Source organism: Haliotis cracherodii, unplaced genomic scaffold, assembly GCF_022045235.1.
Source record: "Haliotis cracherodii isolate W230 unplaced genomic scaffold, xgHalCrac1.p SCAF_6, whole genome shotgun sequence".
NCBI classification, from domain to species: domain Eukaryota; kingdom Metazoa; phylum Mollusca; class Gastropoda; order Lepetellida; family Haliotidae; genus Haliotis; species Haliotis cracherodii.
In genome coordinates, this window is record NW_027266319.1 from 19,450,582 (window position 1) to 19,473,544 (window position 22,963).

Here is a 22,963-nt window from a genome sequence, read left to right on the forward strand (position 1 = left end):
CTAGACCAATGAGGCGGATCCTCAGTTGGTGCCAATATAACATTTTCCGGGTAGGCCATGATATATTAATTGCTAGTATATAATCCACATTTTCTTGCAAAATTAGGGAGGGAGGCTTTTTATGTTTTATTTTCTATTAAAGTCGTCATGTCAAAGACTGGACCTCTTGGAATGAACAATGACTGAAATAACAAAGAAAATACATAAATATTGATTTTAATAGTAGCAGTCTAATGTGTCAAACCTATCTTTGTTTTCCCTACCCTAACTTGTACTTGTGCGTCTAGGAATTTATCCTCAATGGATGTTAAGTTGTCAAGTTCCCCGCAAGCAAACTCAAGACTCTGGCAAAGGACAGGCATACCAGTCTTTAATGGTTTGCACACCATCTCGTATTTTCAAAATATGGAGCACAATCTTGACAGTTGACAGCACCATCCATGCACCAAAATTCAGGTGTAGGCCAGTTTACTGCTTGTTGTAAACGTGAAATGGCCGTTTGACAGCTGACAGCAACATCCATGCACCAAAATTCGGGTGTAGGCCAGTTTACTGCTTGTTGTAAACGTGAAATCGCCATTTGACAGCTGACAGCAACATCCATGCACCAAGAGTTGGTTTACTGCTTGATAACAACATGAAATGGCCGTTTGACAGCTTGTGTCATTACAGAGCCCTAAACATTTCACAAAGGTAAAAAAAAAATTAATTTGTGTGGTGGGGGGCTGGTCGGGGGAATGATACTCTAGCAATTAATATTTTATGGCCTTAAAACATGGCAACAAGTATAAAACCAAAACTGGACCAGGAAAAGAGTATTTTCTTGCAATGGTATCACCTGTATTGCTATGGAAGTTGAAATAGTAGTCCTGCACCATGACCATGGAATATATATATATCTTATGGAAAAAAAATATATAAATCTAAAAACGCATACAAAAGCAAGTCTAGCCAGCCCAAGTTAGCTCTATTAATCAGCATAGCGAATTTTTTTTAGCTTTAGAGTCAAGAAGGATATTGTGTAATATAGATTTCAGAGACTTAATGTTAGTCTATTGAAATAGCTGCACCACTTACTCAGCTTTATCGAAATGTTTGGCCGTGTACGCCATGCCTGCTGCCACGCTCAGACCTTGCCCTAGTGAGCCTGTAGCTACATCAATGAAGTTCAGTCTCTGCAACATAAAATATATACCGTAAGTGAGTGAATATTGTTTTACAACACAGTCAATATGCAAGCTATACAATGGCAACCTGACCTGTGAAGATCCGGGTTAGAATAAGTCTCCAGCAAGCCATGCTTGCCGTAACAGGCCACAATACTTGTCGAAAGAGGCGGCCTGCGGGATTCATGTCATCGTAACCCAATTGCATGGATTGATGTTCATGATGTCAATCACTGGTTTGTCTGGTCCAGACTCAATTATTTACAGATTGCTGTCATATTGCTGGAACATTCCTGAGTATGGCAAACAATAATGGCAGCCTGTAAATACCTGTAGGTGAGGTGAAATGTTGTTAAACGTCGCGTTCAAGATTATTGCTCAAATATATAACGATGTATGTAAGTATGTGCCGCGAGCAAGTGCATGCTGGTCCGGACTAATGCTGAGTTCATGATACTAGGCCTCTGAGATATCATGCCGCACGCACACACAGTATACCGACTCTGAGCCAACCAGTCCTTCTTTTAGCCCTTTAATGTCGTGCGCCAGACAGGGTAACAAGTAGAGTGAGTGAGTATGGTCTAACACTGCTTTAAGCAGTGTTCCAGCAATATCACTGCATGTGGGAAATCCCTAACCCAGATCTTCGGTATGAGGAGCCAACACTTTAACCACTGGCCTGACCCACGGCCCTCGAATAAATTTTCAGTGCACACTGATCCATTGACCGGGGTGATAATGGTTTCGTGCTTTGAGCAAAGCGATTATGGAGTTTAGAGCCATATACCGATGTGAAGAGTTTTTATTTTTATTTTGTTATATTTCGTCTTCATATCATTATTTTTATATTCAAGTCTTCTCAATCAGGCCAGTGGTTGACAGCATAACAACAGTGCATTCCATCAATTCCTGGCCCTGATCACCGCGTCCCCATTTTACTCGTCTTATGCAACCAGTACGAGGTACGAAGTACTGATGGCACGTAGGGAGCAGTTGCAGTATAGCGCCATGGTAAAGGGGCCTGCCTGGATTTCATGGGGTTGTTGGAGCTTGGGGGGCTCCAATCCCCTGGCTTTGTAGGCCTGGAGAAAGATCGTGTTGTGGCCGACTTTTGCTTTTGAGGTTGCTGCTAACGGTACAAAGAGGCGTCTTCGTTGTTTGTGGCGTTCCTTAGGCGGACAGATCTTACAAAATAACACACAGGATCTCTTGTTCGTCTTCCGCACCCCCAATCGATGATAAATGAGGGATGAGGAACAATCTATGGGGCTGTCCTGGGAGCTTGTTCTTGGCAATAAAGTCCCAGCACAGTCAGAGATGAATGGCTTGTGCGGTCCGTGCTCAAAGCAAACACGCATGACATCCAGGGCATGTATCTCACTGACACAGGCTGCTATAGCAAACTTCAGGACGAAGACCGTATTCTTTGTCAGATGGTAGTAGAATGACACCACGTCGAGGGGCTCGAAGGGCTCTTCTCTCAGCAAGGTGAGAATGATGTTCAGATCCCAAGCTGGTAGACGAATTTCACCTTATGGTCTGACAATACGTGAAAAAGGCATGTTCGCAACATATAAGCCATGAAATGTGCCAAGAGGTGTTGGATCGGACGTCAGTGTGGCCGATCTCACTTCAGTCGAGTCTCGTCCACTTCAGTCAAGTCTTCGCTCATGTCTGGCCATGACGAAAAATGGAAAACTGTGTTGCCAGCCAACCAATGCCAAATCCCTGGTAGACATATAGAGGCACCCGTTCTGTATTAAGGAGAAGTCGTGGGAAGAATTTAGCAATGTATCACGTAGGGCAGACTGTATATGTAGAAGTTTCCTTGGTCTGAAAGATTTGACCATTTCACTGCGGCCACATTGATGTACAGCAACAGGCGTCTGGTCGTGTAGTTGCAGTGCTACGCATAAGCGATCACGCAAGCCACTCTGTACAAATACACTGCACGGATCCCAGTAGGCCAGTTGACCTGATCCCAGTCGATGATGTGATGTTTCCAGTCAGAGTTCTTGACATGTGACATGTAATTTGTCCTGCGCAGTAGACTGTAACCCCACATGCCGAGCCCACGAGGTTCAAGCTCCACACACAGCCAATCCACTGTGAACCCTGTAGATGACAGACAAGTGGTGTGTCCGAGTTCTGAGTAGGAACTGTGACGTTGCCGGGGCAAGTTGATCCCCATGATAAGAGTGACGACTGGTCCGGTGTTGTGAACGATGATCCCGACTTGAGTACCCGGAAATATGACGATTCTGTTCAATACCAAATCGGCCATGAAGTTGTGATCGTCAACTTTGGTGCAGATCATATCTACCAGATACTGCAGGAAGGGAAATCTTGGACAGTAAGTTCGCTCTCTCCGAGGAAACATTCAACCAACATTGACAGAATTGGCGGGAACTTCCACAGAACCCTCACCAAGAGGTCAGGCGCTTCCAAGGGCTTGGGATGTGTTGGAGCGCTGTTGTATGGACACCAATCAAGTGTCCAGCGACTGCTCTGGTCTCTCGAAGGTAGATGGCCCTCGGGAAAACGATCTGATGATCTCATGGGCCTGTAGAATGAGAGCACTTAGCCACAAGGAGATCGTTGTAGGCTAACGTCTGTGTGCGCGGTTATCCCGTGTGTGTGATGTGTCCGCACTCTCCAAAATAGGGATAGGGTAGGCGAGGTGGGGTCCAGAGAGTATCGGGAGGTAACTGATCGATCCATTACCGGTAGGAGAGAGTGCGTCTGTAAAGGCACACTTTGGAGAGGCACAAGGATAGGTGCAATCAGAGATGCTGGTGGCGGCGTGTGTACAGGCGCAAGGATAGACGCGGATATGGGCGCTTGTAAAGGCATCTGTATAGGCGCAGGGGCTGTTGCATGGCCTGCAAGTACTGAAGACACTGGAGGAGAGGTGTCCATCATAGTTGACTGGAACGTAGGCAGGGGCGACTGTTGTAAGCCGGTGCTCTGGGTAAAGACGGAGACTGTGTGGGATTATATCCACACCCTAGTGGAGGCTGGGGAGTTTTGTCCGAGGCAGTTGACGAAGCAGCCCTGTTAGTAGGCGATGTCTCTGAAGCTTCGGACATCTTACGACGGAGTCTTCCGCGCCTGCTGTGATCTCATTTACACAGGGAAGTCTGGAGGCATGGAGATGTACAATTTTAAGCACAAGGGGTGGGGACATATGTCATCAGCACTTGGGACAGGATGGCATGTTATCTGCAATATGGCAGTTTAAAATCAATGCATCCCCGCCTGATTATGGATGTTATTATTCGTTTTCCCACCTATGTGGGTTTATGAAAACAAAATTACGAAAAAAGTAAGACAACATACAATGGCCAACAATACAATGGCCAACAATACAATGGCAATCGTAAGACAGATGAGGTACCTGGCAAGAAAGAATATAGCACATCAACCACGTTCATCAACCGCCATTTAAAATATTCACGATAGCTACTTGAAACAAGGCACCTGAGAATACCACTGTGTTCTTTAAAAAGAACACAAGCAGGTGTCAAAAAATGTTATGAACAAGTCATTAACATATAGAATGTACAAGATACAAACCATATACACAACACAAGCACAAGAAACTCAAGAAGCAAAACACATGAGGGTTTGAACAAGCTTCATGAGCAGATAAAAAAACAGGTCTTCACTCAGCAAGTGACAAGAGTAATGTGAGGATCTGTGACGTCACTTCCCCTGGTCACATGGGAGCTATGTGATTAGTGGAGCAACTTCTTCAAGCAAAGACCTTCACACAGCTCTTTTCTCTGTCAAGAACAAGCAGTAATATGCATTAAGGAGTAATGCAGGATAAGTAAAAAATATGTAAACATAATAGCCTTTTCTTGTTTATTGGTCCTGTGGTCAGTGAATGAAGTGGTCAGTGAATGCAAGTGACCTCTGCAAAAGCCATTATATTAGTTTTTACAATAATAACATAACTTCAGCCTCTCGTGAAGAGCCCTGAGGTACTAAACAAAAACACACAGGTCACATACAGGGAGCTTATGTAAAGGTACAAACAAAAACACAATTTTACATACAGGGGTTGGATGCCCTTCCAGATCCGAGCTGAGTTTGCGGAGGTTCAAAAGGTCGGCCTCTGGGAAAAGACCCGCCTCGGCCCAGGCAGCATACAGTATAGGAGCAGCGTGGCCCTGGAACAACAGAGAGGTGTCAGGTAAGAGGTTTTCCACAGCCTCATCAAAGCATATAGAGAATCTCAACCAAGTGTCTTTTGATATCAAATATATCAACACGAGTTGATAAAAGTGGAAAAATTCCGAGGCTTGCCGAGGATTTTTGCCACTTTTATCAACGAGTGTTGATATATTTGATATCCAAAGTCACGAGGGTGAGATTTTATTTATCATCCAACATCATTCTTCCAACTTTTTCAATTTGTAGACAGTATTAGCAGTGTCTTAAGTGTAAAAAGTACTGCTAACAGCTTCAGTAGCAGAGCCATTAGTGATGTCATTTGATTGTGACGTCACAATGGTCTGCAAAGCATTGTGATGTAATTTCATTGCAGCGATATCTACAGTGTACCCGTGGTGTAGATATCACTTGATCTAATCCAAGCGATATCTCCTGTGGGAGCCAGTTTTGGATGATAAATTGTTGTTCTGAGAAGGTTAAAGAACTGTTGATAATTTATATATTTCGCACCAAGGAACAAAGTTGTATCGGTCATGTTTTTAAGACATTGGCAACATAATTGTTCAAGTCAGATGAGTAGGTGAGTGAGTATGGTTCTATGTTTAGGGAGGCCGGGATTGAGCTCGGGCCCTTGGTGTACCAAACACTTTAACCACCAGGCTACCCCTCCACCCATTCTTTCCTATGACAAAAGCTATCACAGTTTTGATCATGGCATGTCAGCTTGTCACTGGAAAGGATGGCTAAGGGTTGTGTCCATGTGTGCATCAATTATCAAAATAAAAATAAAGCAGGTGACTTTGCTTGTCATAAGAGGTGACTAACAAGATCGGGTGGTCAGGCTCGCCGACTAGCTTGATTCATGTCATTGTATCCCTATTACTTTGATCGATGCTCATGATGTCAATCACTGAATTGTCCGATCCAGACTCAATTATATAAGGACCACCGTCATATAGCTTGAATATTGCTGAGAGTGGTGTTTAACAAAGAAACAAAGAAAGGAAAGAAGAAAGTTTGTTTTCTGTACCTTGGAGAGGACAAATCTGTCAGCCGAGGCACTCCGTGGCTCCTCAGTGGTGTAGCGCATGGTGTTGAAGAATAACACCGACATGATCTCGGCCATGGAGCAGCATGACGTGGGGTGACTGAAACAATACAGTAGCATTGGTTACACACTGACATTCTCAATCATGGAGCAGCACGACGTGGGGTGACTGACACAATACAGTAGCATTGGTTACACACTGACATTCTCAATCATGGAGCAGCATGACGTGGGGTGACTGACACAATACAGTAGCCTTGGTTACACACTGACATTCTCAATCATGGAGCAGCATGACGTGGGGTGACTGACACAATACAGTAGCATTGGTTACACACTGACATTCTTAATCATGAAGCAGCATGACGTGGGGTGACTGACACAATACAGTAGCATTGGTTACACACTGACATTCTTAATCATGAAGCAGCATGACGTGGGGTGACTGACACAATACAGTAGCCTTGGTTACACACTGACATTCTCAATCATGGAGCAGCATGACGTGGGATGACTGAAACACTACAGTAGCATTGGTTACACACTGACATTCTCAATCATGGAGCACCATGACGTGGGATGACTGAAACAATACTGTAGCATTGGTTACACACTGACATTCTCAATCATGGAGCAGGCATTATTAGCAAGGCATGGTATTTGAAGCGCATGGTTTCCAATTAGTATTGGGACAATACAGCAATGCATTGGTGGACCGCAATTTTTTCGTCTCGATAAAAGTATTGATCACAATTGCACACTAAGTAAAAGTATTGATTTTTACGTTAAATTTGTTCTTGTAATAAATGTTGCACCAAACATTAATTACGAGTGAAAATGAGTAGGAAAACGTAAATGATTTCATCATCTGCACCAGACTTGACACAGCCAACTGTAAATCGTTAATATGCCAGGTATTTGGTCATCCTGTCTATGAAAAAGATGGCTTATGCACCAAAGACAAGCGCTCATGCCAGTATCATGATACGTATTTGATCGTGAGCAAGGTATGACATGTATCGGATCTCGCAGTTGGTGTATTGTTCCAACCCTATTTCAAATACAGATTAATATCAAAAGCATAACATGCACCTGTTACAATAACAGTAGTCATAGTGCCAAGTATGCCAGCATGTTTATATCAACATGGAATCCATGAAACTCAGGGTTAGAATAGGCCTTCAGCAACCCATGCTAGTCGTAACAGGCGACTAACGGGATCAGCTGGTCAGCCTCGCTGACTTGGTTGATGCATGTCATCGTATTCCAATTGCTCATGATATCAATCACTGGGTTGTCTGGTCCAGACTCCATTATTTATAGACCACTGTCATATAGCTGGAATAGTGTGTGGCTTTAAACAACAAACAAACAAACAAAACAAACATCAACAAGGAGCAGTCATATGACATGTTACGCAGCCTGTTCTAGTATGTGTATATCACTGAACCACACCCTCACTAACATGGCGAATTAGACCTTAGATCATGGAACTTATCTCCATAGCATGACAAGTTGCATGTTTTTTAAGTATTGAGTGAGTGAGTTTGGTTTTATGTCGCTTTTAGCAATATTCCAGCAATATCATGGCGGGGGACACCAGAAATGGGCTTCACACATTGTACCCATGTCGGGAATCGAACCCGAGTCTTCAGCGTGACAAGCGAACGCTTTAACCACTAGGCTACCCGACCGCCTCTTTTAAGTATTGTCGCATGAATTTGAATTAAGATAAGCATCAGTCTGCAACTTTAGCAACTAGTCCGAAGACTGATTCTTGTAAACTTTTGTTTGGACGAGTAAGCTCAGCTACTAAAAGTCCATATGCCAACACTAAAATGCATAAAAATGATGCGCAAAGCCAAGTTTGGGCAGGTAGGCTCAAAAGAGTATCTTATAGTAATTTTTTGTAACATCCCTAGTGAACATGGCGAACAAAAACGCCGTATGTATGACATGTCTGTAATATCAAAATAAACACGACTGTCTGGAACGATCATTGTTTGTTTAACGCCGCATCACTTCTGCTATTACGAAAAAGTACCAGGTATCTACAATTTTTTTCTGCTTTGTCATGGTTGAGAGAAGATGAAACGGCTGTTTTCAAATCAACATTTTTTGAATAAAACATGCACATTTTTCAAAGTTTGAAATAGAACGCAGCAGGTGACATGGTGACAATCTTTCATCAGTCGTCATATATCAGAAATAGTTAAAAAAATTGAACATTTTCCAATTGTCTTGCTGACAAGGATATTGAAATTTACTTGTTAAATGGTTTTGGTTGATGTTGAAAGCTTCAACAGATGGTGAAATTCATTTTGTTCCCAAAGTGTGATGATATACTCCACCAATGAAGTTAAGGATCACACAATTCTTTCATTTAACTGCAGCTAACAGATCATGCCGTGAAAGATTAACTATAGTAATAAGAAAGAATGGGGTGGTGTTATATTCAAGATGGTGAATGGGTGAACGTTAAAACCTATTTTAAATTTTTGAATGGGAGTTAGTTTCTGTGACTGATGTGTAACAGACATGTTCAATGACCGTTCTCATTATCATATCGCTATTGCAGTACTTGGGCAAATTGATCTAATACATGGAATGATTAGAAAATGCTTGTCTTCCCTTAATTGTTGAAAGAACTTCAGCACAAATTCGACAAGCTATATGGCAGTGGCCATGGATTTTTGGACTAGATGCTGATTTTATTAGATGTTCTCTGTTTGGACTATCAATATGTGCCATAATCCAATCATATTTAGCACAGGAAAGCGAGCTTGATGTGGCAAGCGTGGAAACAAGACCTTGATAAATAGGCTAGAGGACCATCTTGCATCGGGGAGATGTATCATGAGGGGCACAAAAGAAACAGGCTTCACACATTGTGAGTGAGTGAGTGAGTTGGCATTGAACAGTATTCCAGTTATATATTACTCAAAAGAAGTTAAGGATCACCTGATTCTTTCATATTACAATGGTTAATCTCTCATGTCATGACAGATTAACATTACCAATATGAAATAATAGAGTGATCCTTAACTTCTTTTGAGTAGTATATGTCATGGCGTGTCAGCTTAATGTGGGAGGAAAGCCCGAAAGTCTGAAGTGATGCAGGTCTCAGAAGTTCACCACTTCGCTTCAAACATTGTACGGGAACGAATGAACGAACAAACGAACAAACGAACATGGGCCTCATGGCATGCACAGATAGTCACCCTGATCGAGGCTGATCTGTGACAAAGAGGTGAATGTGGCCATGTTCTGTACACAGAGCAGGGCTGTGACCTTGGTGAGTGATAGGCCTATCTATACAGCAATTTTTTCGTCACGATAAAAGTATTGATCACAATTGCACACTAAGTAAAAGTATTGATTTTTACGTTAAATTTGTTCTTGTAATAAATGTTACATCAAACATTAATTGCGAGTGAAAATGAGTAGGAAAACGTAAATCATTTCATCATCTGCACCAGACAACTGTAAATCGTTAATATGCCAGGTATTTGGTCATCCTGTCTATGAAAAAGATGGCTTATGCACCAAAGACAAGCGCTCATGCAAGTATCATGACAGGTATTGGATCGTGAGCAAGGTATGACATGTATCGGATCTTGCAGTTGGTGTATTGTTCCAACCCCATTTCAAATACAGATTAATATCAAAAGCATAACATGCACCTGTTACAAGAACAGTTGTCATAGTGCCAAGTATGCCAGCATGTTTATATCAACATGGTATCCATGAAACTCAGGGTTAGAATAGGCCTTCAGCAACCCATGCTAGTCGTAACAGGCGACTAACGGGATGTTGCATGTCATCGTATTCCAATTGCTCATGATATCAATCACTGGGTTTTCTGGTCCAGACTCCATTATTTACAGACCACTGTCATATAGCTGGAATGGTGTGTGGCTTTAAACAAACAAACAAACAAACAAACAAACATCAACAAGGAGCAGTCATATGACATGTTACGCAGCCTGTTCTAGCATGTGTATATCACTGAACGACACCCCCTCACTAACATGGCGAATTAGACCTCAGATCATGGAACTTATCTCCATAGCATGACAAGTTGCATGTTTTTTAAGTATTGAGTGATTGAGTGAGTATGGTTTTACGCCGCTTTTAGCAATATTCCAGCAATATCATGGCGGGGGACACCAGAAATGGGCTTCACACATTGTACCCATGTCGGGAATCGAACCCGGGTCTTCGGCATGACGAGCGAGTGCTTTAACCACTAGGCTACCCGACCGCCCCTTTTAAGTATTGTCGCATGAATTTGAATTAAGATAAGCATCAGTCTGCAACTTTAGCAACTAGTCCGAAGACTGATTCTTGTAAACTTTTGTTTTGTCCATATGCCAACACTAAAATGCATAAAGCATGATGCGCAAAGCCAAGTTTGGGCAGGTAGGCTCAAAAGAGTATCTTATTGTAATTTTTTGTAACATCCCTAGTGAACATGGCGAAAATCAAGTAAATAATAGGCAAACAAAAACACTGTATGTATGACATGTCTGTAATATCAAAATAAACACGACTGTCTGGAACGATCATTGTTTGTTTAACGCCGCATCACTTCTGCTATTATGAAAAAGTACCAGGTATCTACAATTATTTTCTGCCTTTGTCATGGTTGAGAGAAGATGAACCGGCTGTTTTCAAATCAACAATTTTATGAATAAAACATGCACATTTTTCAAAGTTTGAAATAGAAAGCAGCATGTGACATGGTGACAATCTTTCATCAGTCGTCATATATCAGAAATAGTTTAAAAAAATTGAACATTTTCCAATTGTCTTGCTGACAAGGATATTGAAATTTACTTGTTAAATGTTGATGTTGAAAGCTTCAACAGATGGTGAAATTCATTTTGTTCCCAAAGTGTGATGATATACTCCACCAATGAAGTTAAGGATCACCCAATTCTTTCATTTAACTGCAGCTAATACGTCATGCCATGAAAGATTAACTATACCGTATATCGCTGTGTATAAGGCGACCCCACGTATAAGACGACCCCCCTGTACACGCCTACGAAATCAACCCAAAATCCTATACTCCGTGTATTAGGCGACCTGGAATGAAGCACATCACAAGTGCGCACACAAACCTTATATATGCAATAAAAATATGTTAATCTTGCGTTGTTTATTTCTACAATGATAGGTCGCGTGTGTAACTCTAGCACACGTTGCCATTTTGTGTTTACACGGTACGACACCAAATTGGGGCCCGTAAAATAAAATTCATTTATGAAGTCATAACATATAAGAGACAATGGTGAGTAATTTAATCGCCAATTAACTATGTTGTAACTAACTAGGCTTATGTTTGCTTCACATTCAGCGTGTTTATTCCACAATCACATGTACACACCGTCTCCAACACTTGTTAATAAAACTGTAAAAACAGCGGGAATTGATTTCAGCTTCATCGGTTATCACATGTTAGGTCACACGTGCAATATGCAAATGCTTACCGGTACTTCCGGCTCTCTACTCACGGATGTTGATTGTTTTACCATGTCAGGTGGTTTGACAATCTGCATCGAGGCGAGGGTCATTTCAACTTTATTTGTAGAAATTATTAAACTTTATTCAAGGAAAAGAGATACAAATCATGTTTATGTATGGAAATAGTTATTGGAACAGTTATTTAGGACGAAATGCGAAGTTTTTTTTGTCAAATGCTGGGCTGGCTATCGAACGCCGGTTGACATCGCCAGTGGAAAAAAATGTGAGATCTTCGACTCCTTGTATAAGACGACCCCCCTTCTTAACCCCCTCATTTTAGGTACAAAAACTCGCCTTATACACAGCGATATACGGTAGTAATAAGAAAGAACGGGGTGGTCTTATATTCAAGATGGTGAATAGGTGAATGTTAAAACCTATTTTAAATTTTTGAATAGGAGTTAGCTTCTATGACTGATGTGTAACAGACATGTTCAATGACCGTTCTCATTATCATATCGCTATTGCAGTACTTGGGCAAATTGATCTAAAACTTGGAATGATTAGAAAATGCTTGTCTTCCCTTAATTGTTGAAAGAACTTCAGCACAAATTCGACAAGCTATATGGCAGTGGCCATGGATTTTTGGACTAGATGCTGATTTTATTAGATGTTCTCTGTTTGGACTATCAATATGTGCCATAATCCAATCATATTTAGCACAGGAAAGCGAGCTTGATGTGGCAAGCGTGGAACCTAGACCTTGATAAATAGGCTAGAGGACCATCTTGCATCGGGAAGATGTATCATGAGGGGCACAAAAGAAACAGGCTTCACACATTGTGAGTGAGTGAGTGAGTTGGCATTGAACAGTATTCCAGTTATATACTACTCAAAAGAAGTTAAGGATCACTTGATTCTTTCATATTACAATAGTTAATCTCTCATGCCATGACAGATTAACATTACCAATATGAAATAATCGGGTGATCCTTAACTTCTTTTGAGTAGTATATGTCATGGCGTGTCAGCTTAATGTGGGAGGAAAGCCCGAAAGTCTGAAGTGATGCAGGTCTCAGAAGTTCACCACTTTGCTTCAAACATTGTACGGGAACGAATGAACGAACGAACGAACGAACGAACGAACGAACGAACATGGGCCTCACAGATAGTCACCCTGATCCAGGCTGATCTGTGACAAGGAGGTGAATGTGGCCATGTCCTGTACACAGAGCAAGGCTGTGACCTTGGTGAGTGATAGGCCTATCTATACAGCTGCAGGGTCAGTAGGACAACACACACTGTGCCTCTACAGCATGCCACACAGCATTGTTAGAGAATATCATGTACCGAGACACTGACCATTGTCCACCAGGGTGGCATTGCATAACTTGTAATGTCACATTGTATCGGGGAATATCATGTACCGAGACACCCTGGCTGACCATTGTCCTCTAGGGTGGTATTGTATACTTTTTACGACAAGCATGGGTTGCTGAGGACTTGGCAATATCTTGTACTGACATCTGACCACTGTCCACTGTGGTCTTGCAAAAGTGCACGGGGATATACCTAGACCCAACTATTTTCAACCCCAATTGTATAATCTGGAAGGTAATTTAAGGTACCAACGTTTACTACAATATCTGAAAAACTATCAGACCTACTCCAGTCAAAGTTGGCATGAGATTATTAAACAGTCATACATAACTGGATATTGCATTTAAAGACAATCGGTGCATGAATAAAAAATCTGTCTATTTAGCTATCACTATATTTCATCAACAACCAGACCTGTTCGTCACGGGTGGAACTAGCATTCATTGAAACAGCCTTCTGCATAATGCTACCCCTGCATCACAGGGCCATATGACATAGTTGAACCAATCAACTCAACTCAAAAGGGTGCACGGGAATCACTCACGTTGAGACGCACAACGCTAACACCGTAACATGCGTGCATGATTCCCGTGCACCCTTTCGAGGTGGAGAGTTTACTTCAACAGCTGGTCTACACATTTTCTAAACCATGAAATAATGCTGAAAATGGTGATATAGTAGATCTACAACACATATAGCATGTGTATAGCAATATTTATGAAATACCAAATTTTAAGAGGTTGTTTAATGTATATTTTCTTTGCATAAAATAACTTGAAACAAAATTACAGACTTGACTGGACAGAAAAGGTCCCAACGAAGCCATAACTAAGAACATAATGAAGTGCATGATTGTGCATAGTGTATTTTTAGATTTTATGTCCTTCCTGCATCCTAAAGCCACATCCCAGTGAACAATGCAGATCCAGTTTCTGAGAAACCCTGTGATGTATTTTATTCAGATAGCGCAAACATACAAGTCAATCTGTAATATCTATTTAACTAGATATCTCTCCTTCTCGTGACATAACAATGTCACCCACTTCCAGTTTAATTCAGTGTAATAAACTTTACAGTCTATTTCACGAGGATAAAACACACTTTTCACCTGATGTGAAGTCAACTGGTGAGTCTTGAGTTTCAACTACAATGTACCGATCCATCCAGGATGCAAGTTTCAATGCATACACAATCACCAGGCTAATGCTAACACATCAGCCTTGTGACACACCAACACATCAGCCCTGTAACACACCAACACATCAGCCTTGTGACACACCAACACATCAGCCCTGTAACACATCAACACATCAGCCCTGTAACACACCAACACATCAGCCTTGTGACACACCAACACATCAGTGACACACCAACACATCAGCCCTGTGACACACCAACACATCAGTGACACACCAACACATCAGCCCTGTGACACATCAACACATCAGCCTTGTGACACATCAACACATCAGCCTTGTGACACACCAACACATCAGACCTGTGACACACCAACACATCAGCCTTGTGACACACCAACACATCAGTGACACACCAACACATCAGACCTGTGACACACCAACACATCAGTGACACACCAACACATCAGTGACACACCAACACATCAGCCCTGTGAAACACCAACACATCAGTGACACACCAACACATCAGCCCTGTGAAACACCAACACATCAGCTCTGTGACACACCAACACATCAGTGACACACCAACACATCAGTGACACACCTACACATCAGTGACACACCAACACATCAGCTCTGTGACACACCAACACATCAGCCCTGTGACACACCAACACATCAGTGACACACCAACACATCAGCCCTGTGACACACCAACACATCAGTGACACACCAACACATCAGCCTTGTGACACACCAACACATCAGCCCTGTGACACACCAACACATCAGTGACACACCAACACATCAGTGACACACCAACACATCAGCCCTGTGACACACCAACACATCAGTGACACACCAACACATCAGACCTGTGACACACCAACACATCAGTGACACACCAACACATCAGCCCTGTGACACACCAACACAGTGATACACCAACAGATCTGTGACAGTGCAACCCACATACCAATACATACCATGTCTTGTGCAATCCTTCCAAAATCATACTCTTGCGTTGGGAATCACAGTGGATAATATTTGCGTCAATTCCATTTTTTGTATGCATATAACATGCAAGTTTCTGTGTGGGGAAAAATCACCATAAAAATGTCATTTTCTAAAATGTGAGCATGCGCCATCATACCACTTGTAATACAAGCAAACTGACCATAAACATGATAAAGAAATCAAGAAAAAACATTTGTGAAATTTATTAACCAGCTGTTACAAGCAGCCCAAGGAGAACTCAATATGGTGTCTCATTAACAATCCCGACCACAGCCTGATGGTACTAGTCAATGTCAACAGCCTAAGCTGTCCATTCCCTCTGTCTCTCATTGGTATGCTGTACATCTGGGTGTACAAGGACACTGCATATAAATGGGTTAGTACTGAAATTAATGTTGATACAAAGCAATCCGAGTTTGCAGCGGCAGAAATTGCCCACAAAGCAGCCGACCCTCCATAATGCCCATTCGCATGAATTGTGCCAAACTTGAAACTGAAACACTGTTTGTCAATATCTGGGATTGACTTAGGCTGCGATTCCACGATATTCTTGCATAGTTGTTGCATCAACATTCAATCAGCGCGATCTCATAGATCTTTCAATGGTTTTATCTGCATTAACCATGTTCACACTCATTTTCATCTACAAAAATAAAAAATGTCATACTGCTTAAATAAATTTATCTACGGTACCTAAAAATGTCATCAGAAAACTTACACGCTAGTTTATTCAAATGCCAAAAGTTGTTAATCGAAACAGCGATTTGCATACTCGCCACATTGCATGCTATCTCTTACTGTGCATAACCGATTCCAAAATCACTGCATGGAGCTTCGCATCAGATGACAATGGTTGGGTGCGCAACATTTTTTTTATCCCTGATTGGCAAAACAAGTGTATGTGTTTACAAACTAATCACTTTGGTAGCGCACAAAAGTCTTATTCCTTGATCTCCAAGTCATTAAACATATTTTTTAAGACTTATATTAGCAGAAATCAAGGACGTTGATCTGAATATCATTCAAGCTGTAATAGTTGAAATGTCATGCTGAAAAGCTAAATACTGTAAGTACATCTGTAATCCCGCATTCTTTCGTTCGTTGTTTAACGCCGCTTTCAGCAATATTCCAGCTATATGATGGCGGTCTGTAACTAATCAAGTCTGGACCAGACAATCAAGTGATTGACATCGTGAGAATCGATCCACGCAATTTGTATACCAAGTCAAGCTTATTCCACAACATTTTTTTCTATTGATATCTAAACAAACTTTTACGCACATCTGAAAATAATATATGGGTGTCGCAGTTTAATCACTGATGTCACACCTCACCTTATTGACTTCATGGACTTTCAGATTCTAACTGTGGAAGGAGACTAGTAACAAACTACCCATGTCGGGAATCTAAACCGGATCTTCGGTGCGAAGAGTGAACACTTCAACCAGAAGGCTACCCAACCACACCTCAGTATACGAGAATTGAAAAAGAAGCCTTACAAAAACCGAGCTTGGTCAAGTAAAAAGTAAGACAACCGAGCCCAGAAATTCCAGCCGAGTGCAAACTGGACTTTAACAGTCAGTTAACTCTATTGCCTCGGGAATATGTATTGGGTCCATGGAATAAAAAACTGAAAACTACGAACAATGATGACAATCAGCGAAGTCATAGATCAATGATTCCTACTCAAGTCAGATCCAAGGGACCAAGTGAATTTGATAATGTCAGCAGTGTTACACCTCACTCATCCGGGATGTCTGATTTCACATACCGTATTCCACTTAATAAGCGCCCTGCTCTAATAAGCGCCCACGGCGATATTTGCTAATATATTTGTCAGTGAACAATCTCAATCAGCACCCCACTGTACACAAGACTTATTTATTCATGTATAATACGCACTCGTATGTTATATGAACCCTTAATTTTGGGCAATTAAATCCTGGAAAAATATTTCTGTCGTATATAAACATTTCTGGCTGTCAGCATAAACCACGAAATTTACGATCTTTCAACTCAAAATAATATTCTAAGAGCCCCCTATCTCTAATTTTGAGAGCGCCCTGGGCGCTTATTTCGTCGAATATGGTAATGTCTGAGAAGAAGCGAGAGTTTCTTGGCCGGTGAATGACCTTGAGAAAGGACATATAACAACAGCTATGAATCCTCTGATCATTCACCGTTCAACCAGAGTAAAAGGCTGAAAGCTATTTTAGTCAACTAGAGTATGTCCCCTTATCATACTGATTGCTTCTGAAAGCTGATATAACAAACCAAAACACCATAACTGCAATGGAAGATAGCTCTGATAATAAAGTCATAAAATCACTTAACCATGTTAGGGGGAACCTATTCAAGAAAATATGCCCAGTGTACCATGGCCATGTTAGTATATTCAACTCTAGATATGCATCTTAATGACATGACCATTCCAGGAGAGTAACACTACATCACAGTCTTTATATAATTCCAGATAGCCAAGCTCCGTATCTGTTTAAAAAGAAAATGAAAAAACCCACGCCATTACCCACTTAAGCTATGTAGAGTTGCTTGCGCACAAACAGACATGGTCTGGTGCATAGAGAAAGGCTCAAACTCCTGGCTGTGTCATACCAAAAGATCTAAAAAGGTGGTTCCTGTATACCCTGTCAGCTGCTGGGCATAATGGCATAAAACAAGAACTGGTCAGCATGCTCCCTGTGTGTAGACATGCAATGTGGACAGACATCCCCTGTCTGTAGACATGTCCCCTCTGTACAGACACGCCCCTTAACTGGGGAATCAAATATTGGGATAAAACAAGAACTGGTCAGCATGCCCTGTGTGCAGACATGTCCCCTGTATGTGGGCCTGATCTATTTTAAATTCACCAAACTAAAGTGAATAAAATGTACATAAATTTGTTGTTGCTCGGTTTCAGATTGGCCCACTTTCTAGGACGCAGACTGATTGTTATCCAAAATGTACTTAAGAGTTTTATTCAAATTTGTTAATGAAAGAGGCTAACACAATGTACTCATTATCATGAAAATGCCTAATATTTCTCTCCAGCAAAATCAACCGGTTTCAACTAAATTCTTATAGGAAACATAAATTAATAAATCGTTTCAAATAGGCAAGTTTTCTTTACATTCACCAACAAAGTTTTTGCAAAGTCATGGTTCAATATTGTTAGCAGCTATGAGTTTACACATTCTTTTCGGGTACCCAACACCCACGTTGCCTGTACAAACTGCATGTTCATGGTCCACGGACTACTCACCCTGACTTGCTCTCATTTGTTGCAAGGATGCTGCTTATCCTCAGTTTATTGGCGATGTCCTTTAAAGCTTGTATTTTCTTGGCATCTGGTCTGTGGTATTCACTCATTTTGACAGTTGTCACGAGATATTTCCTTCTCTAACGGAACTCTTCGAATGAACGTCCTAAGCCGGTGCTCGCTGAATGGCCTTGGCAATGAACCCACGACCCTTTATGATGTGTGCAAGCGCCATCTAGCAGGTGCGTCAGGGAAAGACAACTCTTCTGTATTCAAGGGTCGCTGTTACTCGTCACACACAAGATCCACAGTTCGAATACATAGAAGCTCTTGATAGGATTCTTGTCGTGTTGTGGCTAATTCGCGATAACCACCAACTCATTCTCTTCAATACAGAGACTACATCACAATGCATTGAACATATCTTTATCAAATATTTGCATTATATTGTTTCATACATGTACATGCAATTTGCCTTGGTCACTGGAGCAGAACCTTCTCTCGCGGAATATGGCGGGCACAGCAGAGTAAACTCGGCGGTTATCGGCTATTGTTTGCAAGCAATGCATCAGAGTGAGTGAGTGTGTTGGGTTTAACGCCGCTTTTAACATTATTCCAGTTATACCACGGCGTGTCAGCTTATTGTGGGAGGAAAGCCCGAAGTGATGCAGGTCTAAGACGTTTACCACTTTGGTGAAACCCACGAGCACGGATATGGTGCTGACAAACCTAGAAACATAATCGGGGCGAACCGAGATTCGAACCCACAATCATAGGTTTCTGGCGTGCCCAAGGGACGCAAATCTGCACCACACGAAAGCAGAGTATTTCCAAAAAACTATTCGAGGTCCATATGGCCAACGTTTGAAATATACGTTTGGCTGCAAAATGTGCACGTATCACGCAGGTCTTGAAATAAATAATGTGCAAAATTCTTAATGCTGTGCATATAAGGACACAGATTTCAGTACTCTTAAAATCTTGGAGGACAAGTACGCGTGTTGTAGTTTAAGGTAAGAACATTAACTGTGTGAATATAGTGTGTGAAATACTCTCATACATCGAAACTAGAGACTCTAAGCTTTCCAATGATGTTAAACACATCTTGCTATAGCTTCGGTATTTAGACCAATCTCCTATATATTGCTAGATGGCTGGAGGTTGCCTCAGGGCCAACTTGCACAAAGCGATCTTAGTGCTAAGATGATTGTAACTCCCATACTTTAACATAGGCTTACGATAGTCTTAGCGCTAAGATCGATTTGTGCAAATGGGACGGTCCTGTATACATGAGGGTACACAGTGAATGCAAGAAGTCACTCGAGTACCCCCGGGACGGTCCTGTATACATGAGGGTACACAGTTAATACCATAAGTCACTAGAGTACCCCCAGGACGGTCCTGTATACATGAGGGTACACAGTTTATACCATAAGTCACTAGAGAACCCCCAGGACGGTCATGTATACATGAGGGTACACAGTTAATACCATAAGTCACTAGAGTACCCCCAGGACGGTCCTGTATACATGAGGGTACACAGTTTATACCATAAGTCACTAGAGTACCCCCAGGACGGTCCTGTATACATGAGGGTACACAGTTTATACCATAAGTCACTAGAGTACCCCCAGGACGGTCCTGTATACATGAGGGTACACAGTTAATACCATAAGTCACTAGAGTACCCCCAGGACGGTCATGTATACATGAGGGTACACAGTTTATACCATAAGTCACTAGAGAACCCCCAGGACGGTCCTGTATACATGAGGGTACACAGTTAATACCATAAGTCACTGGGGTACCACCAGGACGGTCCTGTATACATGAGGGTACACAGTTAATACCATAAGTCACAGTTAATACCATAAGTCACTAGAGTACCCCCAGGACGGTCATGTATACATGGGGGTACACAGTTAATACCATAAGTCACTAGAGTACCCCCAGGACGGTCCTGTATACATGAGGGTACACAGTTAATACCATAAGTCACTAGAGAACCCCCAGGACGGTCATGTATACATGAGGGTACACAGTTAATACCATAAGTCACTGGGGTACCCCCAGGACGGTCCTGTATACATGAGGGTACACAGTTAATACCATAAGTCACTAGAGTACCCCCAGGACGGTCCTGTATACATGAGGGTACACAGTTAATACCATAAGTCACTAGAGAACCCCCAGGACGGTCCTGTATACATGAGGGTACACAGTTAATACCATAAGTCACTGGGGTACCCCCAGGACGTTCCTGTATACATGAGGGTACACAGTTAATACCATAAGTCACTAGAGAACCCCCAGGACGGTCATGTATACATGAGGGTACACAGTTTATACCATAAGTCACGAGAGTACCCCCAGGACGGTCCTGTATACATGAGGGTACACAGTATATGCAAGAAGTCACATGAGTACCCCCGGGACGGTCATGTATATATGAGGGTACACAGTTAATGCAAGAAGTCACTAGAGCACCCCCAAGATGGTCCTGTATACATGAGGGTACACAGTTAATACAATAATCCATCGAGTCATCATCATAAAATCCAGTTAAACGCCATTTCAACTTACCGTGTGTCACTCGGCGGCGGTAAGCTTTGTCAAAAAACCTGCTCGATTATTTACCGGCCGTCGTAATACTGATGGAATAGCTCACTCAACAAAAATGGACTTACCACGCCCCCTCATATATATACTGATATATATGAATACTTTCCAAGTTGCAGAGAGTTAACTGTTTCCTGGTGTCAATTAGATGTTATATAAGCATTTTGATTTCAAGGTTTGATCCTTTACAAATATGAGCATTTCTTTATATATCACCTTTAAACACTCAGTATATTAATAATGAAAGAAACACTCGCCAATTGTTGCCATGGCAATGACTGATTTGTGCACTGGCACATTGTTTCGGTGGAGGGACTTGTCAGCTACACATGTCTTCATTTCATCCCGTAATTTCTCAAAAGAGCAGCGGACCCGTGAAGATCCGGGGTAGAATAGGCCTACAGAGTGCTTGTCGTAAGAGGCGACTAGCTAGATCGGATGGTCAGGCTCGCTGACTTGGTTGATGCATGTCATCGTGTCACAATTGAGTGGATCGATGCTTATGATGTCAATCACTGGGTTGTCTGGTCCAGACTCAGTTGTTTACAGACTGCCGTCATACCTGGAATATTGCTGGAGTTTGGTGCTAAACTATACAAACAAACAAACAAACAAACAAACAACTAGTGCAGCGTATTTACTCAGTTTACTGTGCTACCATTTGGAAGACCGTCCACCATGATGACACCCTCGCCATCCCAGAACACGGATGCCATAACCGTTCCACTGTTTAGATTAATGTTTGAACCCAGGTTTCATCCATTGTCACTGACAACTGGTTGCAAGAACCTTTCTGGGTCAGCTTCAAACAGAGATGTCACGAGACATATACCTGGTGCGGGTTTTTTCAGCTTACGTATACGTATGTCTTGCAGGCACCACGTGTACAGTAACTTTACTGCAATGAATAATACACATGTGCAACACATCCCGACATATGTGACATATGAACACGAACGCATGCTAATCAGAAGCTGCCTGAAACAGCATAGAAGTAGAACTAGTTTTAAATAGTCTTCGGTAGACTGGACCTAAGAGAGTAATTATATACAAACCCTCCGTCACCCCCCAGCCCCCACCTAAACAAAGTTACAAAAAAACTAAAAACTAAAATAAAAGAACAACAACAAAAAAAAGGATACAATCACTACCTACCAGGAAACAATCACTACCTAATGTGAATGGCAACATGTGAGTGAATACTCAATGGCTGAAACAATTATCTGTAATATTCTATCTCACTGACCCATTCACATTGTGTGAATAATTGGCAACCAGTTGAAGGGAATTGATTAAAATGCTGACCTAATTGGAACGTGTCACCTTGCATAATTATTGGGTGTTCGCTTAGACAGACCTTCAGCGTTATTAAGTTAAAGAGGTCACGCGAGCCTTGATCGCTAAGGTATCAGCATCTATCTATCCATCTATCTATCTATCTATCAATATACCATATATCTACACACACACACACACGCACGCACGCACGCACGCACGCACGCACACACACACACACACACGCACACAAACACACAGAGTGACTTGGTTGATCCATGTCATCGCATCCCAAATACGTGGATCGATCCTCATTATGTCAAACACTGGATTGTCTGGTCCAAACTCCATTATTTACAGACCGCTGTCATATAGCTGGAATATTGCTGAGAGCGGCGTTGAACAACAAATA

The 22,963-nt window shown here is 41.9% G+C and overlaps 1 protein-coding gene across 1 annotated transcript in view; it reads right to left on the reverse strand.

The window, feature by feature from the left end:
* The window catches only part of LOC139445546 (transketolase-like), a 35,052-nt gene extending 16,194 nt beyond the window's left edge, over nt 1–18,858 (reverse strand). Inside the window, exons 1-4 of the mRNA XM_071226690.1 lie at nt 18,661–18,858; nt 6,376–6,493; nt 5,228–5,341; nt 1,078–1,175 (exon numbers count right to left, since the gene is read on the reverse strand). Coding sequence (XP_071082791.1) covers nt 1,078–1,175; nt 5,228–5,341; nt 6,376–6,493; nt 18,661–18,767 — 437 coding nt within the window. The 5' untranslated portion in view covers nt 18,768–18,858. The remainder of the gene's footprint in view (nt 1–1,077; nt 1,176–5,227; nt 5,342–6,375; nt 6,494–18,660) is intronic.
* Nucleotides 18,859–22,963: the final 4,105 nt, after the last annotated feature.